General features: G+C 42.0%; 1 protein-coding gene across 1 annotated transcript in view; it reads right to left on the bottom strand.

Moving 5' to 3' along the window:
• Positions 1-8,558, bottom strand: part of AMOT (angiomotin) — a 63,414-nt gene that overhangs the window by 22,993 nt on the left and 31,863 nt on the right. The window contains exon 8 of the mRNA XM_008576263.1: positions 5,303-5,448. Within this exon, the coding sequence (XP_008574485.1) occupies positions 5,303-5,448 (146 nt within the window). The remainder of the gene's footprint in view (positions 1-5,302; positions 5,449-8,558) is intronic.

Below are 8,558 nucleotides of genomic sequence, written 5' to 3'. Positions count from 1 at the left end.
GGGGGGGGGGTGGCAGACTGATAATACTAACTGGATGAACACCAACATATCCAAATATTCCATTGGCTCAAGGACATCAAGGCTAATAATACAGAACTAAGTCCAGTGCCTTCATTGTCTGATTTTCCTTTCCCCTTCTATCGTCCACAAATCCAAACACTCACTATTTCACAACTGTTACAACTGAAGTACAATTTCCTTACTCTTCTACTTCATACAGCTAGTTACATGTTGCTCCATGAGCCTTCGGTGATTTTAGTTTGATCTTATTTAGTCTTGCCTGGGAGCCCCTGGCTCCAAATAAGGGTTCACGCTGAAGTAATTTGGTAACACCACCCTGGTATTAGCAAGCTGCCTCTGCCCATTGCCAAGAGGCTGTGGTCCGCTGGTAGATATTAGAAGAATTGAAGAGTAAAAAACCACCTCTTAAACTTGCTACCTCGGGAATGGAACTAATGTTGTAAAGGAGACTAAAGAGAAATCCATAAGGCTTCCAACTGGAAATTTCAAAAGCCAAAGTCAAAGGAAAGATTGAAAGAATTGAGCTCGAAGAGGTCACTCCATCTCTATTTGGGGCGGGCACATGATTTCTTTCTTTTTTTTTTTTTAACATATTGGGGGGAACAACACCCACTTCAAAGAAAATACACTGCCATAAATATGGGATCTGCCATCCTTAGATAAAATGCCCTTCAAATAAATCAACAATTCATCAGAAGAACATCCTGGAAGACTCCTGGGTGGATACGTACTTTACCTGAATCCTATCAACACGTTAAATGCACACATCATTCATACTCTCAGGTCTCCCATCCAAATCTATAATTCATCACAACCACTGTGTGAGTTTTACCTTCACCAACAAAATTCTGTTGTTGTTTGAAAATGATTTTGGAGTATTTGACATACAAATGTCTATGTCTAAGACATCTTCCAAGATCGGTTATGGTATTTTGTGGATAGGTATGATAGCAGAAAATTATACATCTTTAAAACCAAAAAGATAAATCAAATAAGTAGCAAGGGATCTAGCAAGAAGACAAAATATCAGCTTTTAAGAAGAAGGATGGAAATGGGATAAAACAATACGAATGGAGTTTTGGAGAACTGAGTGGAATAGCAACAGGATTCTGGAAAATACACTTGGGCTCCTTCTCCCTGAAACTCTATGGCTTTCATTCTAGCCTGAAGCCAAAGAATAAGGCTCACCAGTTCTTTCTGCCAGCCCTCCCACATCCCACTTTCTCCCTTCCTCTGCACTCCGATCAGGAAGCAGCCCACCCGCAGCATCTTCCCCCTTTGATTGTGCCAAGGCCTTTTTCCCACCATCCCTGAAACAATTACCCAAGCAGCAGCTTCAACTCAGGATCATAAGACAGCAGCCAGCCAGAAGCCTGGGCTGCCTTGAGCCTTATAAGAGAATATGCCAGGCATGCGTTCAAACTCTCCAGTGAGGTCAAATTGGTAGGGGGTGGAGAGGCTCTTTTTCAATGGGAGAATACCATGGTTGCTGTAGGACACAGAGCTCTTTTGACTTAGAGTTTAATGAGCCTCCACTTCAATAGGACCTACGTGTCCCGAAAGATAAAGGCAAGGACAAAAAGGCACCATTTACCTCGTCTGGCTGCCTGCTGCACGGTCTGCACACTGGTGTCAAGGCCTGGATCACAGTGACTCACCAAGAAAACAGGTCTGCTTTTTAGTTAGAGTACTATCCCCTCACCAGCCAGACACCTCCCTGGATTCAGCAGAGCAGGGTCCGTGAAAGAATCTGTGCTGAACTTGGAAGAAGATGAAAGTTGTGACTGCAGGAGAAAGTTCTCTGTAAGCCTGAGGCAACATTTGTGTAGAGCTTAGAGCACAGTGATTGTAGAGAATCACAGGCATGAGACTTAATGGGATTAGAAAGACGGAATGAATTTCAGGAAAAGCATCTAAATGAGCTCTTTGTAGAAAGGAAGACATAAATAAATGCAAGCGTCCTCAGACCACTAAAGTAGTCATAATCTTTCCCTGACCATCTTGATGCAATGAAAACTAGCTACCTGAGTGATGCTGCACTTAGAAAGGTGAGAAAATACTACCCAGACAAAAGGCCTAATTTAGGAAAGTTCCCCTAATTCTGATTTACTAAACAGATGAGAGGTTTTCCTGAAAAAACTTCTAAGGCCTAAGGAAAAAGGACAGTTTGTGGTGCCATTTGCAAGCCATAACTAAATTACCTGTTTACATGGGACATAGGCAGGTCATCTAACATGTCCTCCTCCTTCGAACATGGCCTTACTTGAGCCATCACCAACAGACAGAGGGATAACTCTTCTATTGTGGATACCCTTCTCGGTTTAGAAATAGTCACTGATTTTGTGAAGGAATCACAGTGAAGACTCCTTATTAGAAGATCTGTTCTGCTACCTCTTTACCTTAAATACCTCCCTAATGTTCCATACTTGGAAATTTTACCCCAGAAAGAGTGAGGACTAATGGGGAAAAGTAAAACTCCAATGAGTAATTCAGAATTTCCCAACAATTAGAGTACAAGTTAGATGAGGACTAAAAAAAAAATAACAATAATTGATCAGCTCATTTGAGATATCTGGCCACTAGGTGCCATTATTCAACTCCAGCCCAATATTTAGAACTTCTTCAAATTGTAACGCTATGTATTTGGAGGCAGGTCTTTGGAAAACTACTAAAAATCTCTGGAACAAATGCCCAGAAAAGCCTCAGAAGTCTGAAGCCAGAAATATATTTAAGGCAACTGTTTCAGCAAGGGCTGCCCAGTGGGAACTAAGATGAACATCTTCTCCTTACACTTATGTTATTTTCATAATTAACAACCAGTTACCACTGTGCCCTTAGACATTGCAAACCAAGATGGTTGCAGAGTCCTTGTGCCATTTCTCTCCAACTAAGTGAGCACCCTTCCTGGAGAGGCAGCAGGACTGTATATACACCCCAGTCTCAAAATAGTCTGGACATACTTCTCATAGTCTTTTGAAAAGAGGAACTCAATGGGTAGAGCAATTTTTCTTAAAAAAAATTAAAGATGCAGAGGTTACTAAATCTGAACAAGTACCCACATTTTCTTTTTGGGAGTTGAACCAAAGGATGATTCAGACACGGAGACAGGCAGCAAGCAGGGTCTAGAGAGAATGAAGAGTCATGAGACATCAGTTTTATTCCTGGCTCTACCCAAGACTTGCCATGTGACCACCAGCAAGCTACCTCTTCTCAGCAGGGCTCTCCGTTTTCCCTCCTCTAAAAGAATACAGTCTTACCCTGTCCTGTAATTTTCTCTGTAATTTCCTTTCAAAAAGAGGAGAGAAGGAAATACACACGGCGTAGCAAAAGGCTAAAGGGTGTGCTAAGCTCCTTAGAACTGGATGCCGGGCAAATACAAGGCTTCCCCATTTTCCTTAAGCAACTTAGCATATTTCTGATGTAGACAACTGATGCAGCAGGCCATGAGCCTGATTTTATACAACACTTACGCAAGTCAGGCTAAAGGATACCATGGATTAGATGGCATTACCTCCTGGTGAAGTATAAACCCACAATCCAACTCCGACAAGCATTTTAATACCCAAAAAAGAAAGCAGAGGAAATCTGTAAGTCAGCAGATCTCCAGGAACTAGAACCATTCTTACCGAAGGAGAGGAAGCAGGCAATGAATGAAGGCAGGAAAGATACCTCACATACAATAACTGGAATGCTGTTTGGGTACTAACACTATTATTATGTCCCAAGTTCATAAAGCTTTCAAGTTGTTATAATGAAGGCTTATTTTTCCCCTTACAATAATTTAAATTTTAGAAGTTAGTGAGATGTGAAATTTTCTTTACCAAGTTACACTTTAGCATCAGTTTTTGCTGGAACATACTCATTCCCTAAAGTGCAAAAGATCTGTAAGTTAGTAGTACTCCAGTACAATGACAAGTGATGTCCAAGATGAATTAATGACAAGCCAGCAGCAAAGGTCCCTCTATTTCACATGAACACAGTTTAGTGTTACAATTAAGTAACATCTACATCAAGACTCATCAGGGGCTGGCCTGGTGGTGCACTCGGTAGAGTGCGGCGCTTGAGAGCGCGGCGGCGCTCTCGCCGAGGGTTCGGATCCCATATACAGACTGGTCTGCTCACTGGTTGAGCGCAGTACGGGCGCAACACCGAGGGTTGTGATCCCGTTGCCGGTTGCGGTACGGGCGTGACACTGAGGGTTGCGATCCCGTTACCGGTCACGAAAAAAGACAAAAAAAGGGAAAAAAAAAAAAAAAAAAAAAGACTCATCAGATAAATATTGATTATATACTTAATAGTTTTAGGGTCCTTGGGATTATCAAAGGACGGCTCCATCCTCACACACAAAAAACTGACAAGTTCCCCTACCACATAACTACATACTAGAAACTAGCCACTAAGAGCCATAGCACAGTTTTTGGCCAGTACATTCTTTTGACATAAACTGTAAACTGTCCCTGGGTCCCATCCTGTCCCAGACCTCCCAAGACTGCTTCTATGCCAAAACCAATCTGCCAAATAAGTCCAACAGCTAAAGGTATGGCCATCAAGATTCATTTTTGACCTGAGAAAGGACTGACTTCCCACTGAGCATGACGTGACAAAGATTGTTCTGATTCAAGATTCTTAGAGTACTTTAAAGTATATGGAATCACCTTCTAGTTCTTCAAAATAAAGCTTTTTATTTTTTGTCTTTTTCGTGACCGGCAAGGGGATCGCAACCCTTGGTGTGGTGTCGCCCACAGCGCGCTCAGCCAGTGAGCGCACCGGCCACTCCCACATAGGATCCGAACCTGTAGCGGGAGCGTCGCTGCGCTCCCAGCACTGCACTCTCCCGAGTGCGCCACGGGCTTGGCCCTTCAAAATAAATCTTTGAAGGGCAGAAATTACATATATATATGTATGTATGTGGGATGTGTGCATGCGTGTGTGTATGTACATGTGTATGTATATATTTATATGTCACAGGCTTAAAGCAGGGCTAGGTATATAGTAAGAACTTGGAGTGGGGAGGTGGTTAGCTTATTATATGAAGAAGCAAATGGAAACTGCTCCTTGACCCTGGTGATTTCCTATTGTGGAGCAAAACAAAGGAACTTGCAGAAATGAGAAAAGAAATCGAAGTCCACTCACATGAGCACAGCTGTAACTAGAAGCAGCAGACAGCCTCTCCCTGTTGGGGGATTGTGTGGCCGCCACTTCACCAAAACGGGGAGCCCAGTGCCCTTGATTTCACAGCTTTCCCACCATCAGGCTCATATGCTCCCTGAGGAAACCCTACCTCTTCTTCCAGCTTCACCACCTTGGCCTGGGCATTGCTCAGGGCCTGGTCTCGGATTTCGATGTGTCTCCTTTGGTCCTCGTTGGTAGAACGGGCAGTGGCCAGCTCCGCTTCCAGCTTCTCCTTCTCCCGCTGGCTTTCTTTATCTGTGAGGATATGAAATATTAATACCGCCAGCCTGGAGCTGGCTCAAAGCCTCACCTGAGCAAAAGTGACAAATCATACCCACTACTAGACAGCCTACTATTTTAGCACACAGCTAAAAGAACGAGGACACCCACGACCTGGACTCTACCACTGGCTCCAACACCAACTTGGTCGTGTACATTCGGAAAAGTCACCTAACAATGCTTAATGGTTGTTGTGCACAAGCAATGAAAAGTAGATGTCAAGTGTCATGAAAAGTATTAAGCATCACCCACAGAACACACAGACACACACATCAGAAGAGAAGATATGATTTTATTTCTTCAAAATGGTCTTGCATTGGCAAAAGAGCAACTGAGCGCCCCTCCCCCCAAATTTTCCCATTGTTTCTTCCTGACAGTATATTAAATAGATCTAAAAAATAATACTACATAAAAAAATTGTTAACACCAAGGTCAAGGGTCCAGATCCCCTTACTGGCCAGTCACCAAAAAAAGATATTTCATCAAACGGATAAAACCTCAAATTCTACCCTTTACACACTAATGTTATTTTCTAACTGAGATCTATTGGCCACATGTCCTCTCCAGGGAAAGCCTAACCCAACACTGTCCCCTAACCCAACCTGCTTCTCTTAAGAACTCAATGTCTTTAATGAGAGAGTGAGGTAAAACTGGAAGCCATGCTACGTTTTTTCCTACTCCTTCTCCTGCAGGACAGTCTGGGTGTGGAGAGAACAGAGCAGAGTTAGAGAGAAAACATCAGGATCAGAGGAATACAGACAGCCACTTCATCTGAAGAAAATATCCTCTACTTGAGAATCTCCTTTTCTACTGAGGTAGCAGAGTTAAGCCTTAAAAAGTTTGAGAGTTTAGATTTTTATTTTTAAAGTAATCTAATACCCTTGTGTGCTTACACGCAGACACAAGTATGTGTGTGTATATACATACACATCATCTATGACTTTAGTGAAAGAACTTGGTGGGCAGATAATGGTCTTTCTGTCTTAGGTTTTATAGAGAACTCAGTTAAGCAGCACCTATATAATAGGGATTCAATAAATATCTGTAGATGGGCATAAGAAAGGTAGAGGAAGAAAGCACCAGTATGAGACAGCAGTCAATTCTATAATTTTCAGGAGAATGAAGGAACACTAACACAAGTTAGCATGTGAATAAGTTAATACAGATTTTTAAGTAGTCACTAAACAGATTTTACACTTTGCTCTATTCTTATCTCAATCTGCCCTCTTATACTGGCTGTACCTTGTTCCAGTACCTGTGGCTGATCAGAACATTCAAATATTCAACCTGAAATGATTATTGCTGAATCTCAATGAGGTAATTCGCATTCCTCCCAAATGATCACTTAAAGAATCCATTACTTGGTCCTAGTTTTAGGTATCTTTTACTTAGATGGGTGCCTGAAGTCCACCCTACTAGTTTAAGTGTTAGTCACATTCATAAGCAGAGTACATACATAAAATATGCAATAAATAAATCACTAGGAAGACTCAAGAAGCAAAAAAGCTGGAGGACAAATAAAAGATACTATAATTGAATATGGGAAAAGAGCTGTAGAAGTAGAGGAAATTAAAGTAATCCTAAGAGTTCTTTGCAAAACTCTATTCAGATAAAATTAAACACCTGGTGGCTAAAGTGGTTATTTTTTTTCTGGGAGTATATAATTTGTCAAAATTTGTACCAGAAGAGATGATATACCAAAATGAAATGGTGTTTATCTGGGCTATGCAAGGATGATTCAGTATCACAGTCCTGGATCTATTCTGAGACCTGTAAACAGGACCATGATTCTAGCCCCTGCCCTGCCTTGACTTGCTGTTGACTTAACTGAACATTCAGTTAATCCAACTACCGACTGTGTCTTGATTTCCCTTCTTTTAAAATAGAATAACAGGACCTCCAATTTCTGTTCTGGCATATAAGGAACTTAGAAATCGCCACTCCATCCTAACAATTGAAAAGCTGGCCACACTGAAAACCAACAACTCTTCTTAGATCTGTCAGAGAAGTGGGGTCACAGGGGAAATTTCTTCCCCCAAAATTAGAGAGACAGACAGGTGAATACAGAGAATCACAACTCACCAGAGTAGAAACTCATGAGCCAAAAATCTGTGGGGGAACCAGTACCAGGTTAGAAAAAACTGAACCATGACCACTGAATTGCTGGAAGCTTGGTGCGGACAAGCCTAAGAGATACATCCCAGTCATAAGGGAATTCCCACATTTTCATGTGTTTTATCTGCAGGAGCTTGACCAGGTTCTCATAGTGAAGATCAAAGAAAAATCCCCTCATGGGAGGGGAAAGTAACCATTCTGAAATACTCCAAAGCATTCTGTTCTTTATAACAAGGCTTCCCCTCAAGAGAAACGATTTAACCACAGCCTAACTTGGGGATTTTTTCCAGAACCTAACTAACCTGGGAGAAGAGAAATACCCTACTCCAGCCTGTCCCATGTGAGGGAGAAGGGAATACCCAACGCCGGCCCTCTCCAGCAATCCTGCACCACACCTAAGGGGGTAGGAAAAAAAAAAACAACTAAGAAGTACTTATTAAGTTCACAGTCCAGAGGCACAGGCTCACTAAAAGACTAAGACCTAATAATAGGACTAGAGAGCACTTCCCATCCCCCCACTCCTTACCACCACGTCACTAAAGCCCTATTTACTGCAGTTCCTTTTACCCCGTACATCATGTCTGCCATTCAACAACAACAACAAAATGACAAGACATACTAAAAGGCAAAATACAGATGTGGAGAGACAGAGCAAGCATCAGAACTAGACCCAGATGTGGCAGGAATGTCAGAATTATTAGACCATGAATTTAAATCAACTCTGATTAATATGCTAAGGGCTCTAGTGGAAAAAGTAGATGGCCTGCAAAAACAGACGGGCCATATAAGCAGAGAGATAGAAATTCTAAGAAAGAATCAAAAATGCTAGAGATTAAAACAAATAACAACACCATCTTATTTAATCTCATAGTATTTTTTTTTTCCTTTTTGTCTTTTTTCGTGACCGGTAACGGATCGCAACCCTCAGTGTCGCGCCCGTACCGGACTGGGACCGGCAATGGGATCGCAAC

The sequence above is a fragment of the Galeopterus variegatus genome, unplaced genomic scaffold (assembly GCF_000696425.1).
Source record: "Galeopterus variegatus unplaced genomic scaffold, G_variegatus-3.0.2 Scaffold1321, whole genome shotgun sequence".
In the NCBI taxonomy this organism is placed as follows: Eukaryota; Metazoa; Chordata; class Mammalia; order Dermoptera; family Cynocephalidae; genus Galeopterus; species Galeopterus variegatus.
This window is presented reverse-complemented; position numbering and strand designations above follow the sequence as displayed.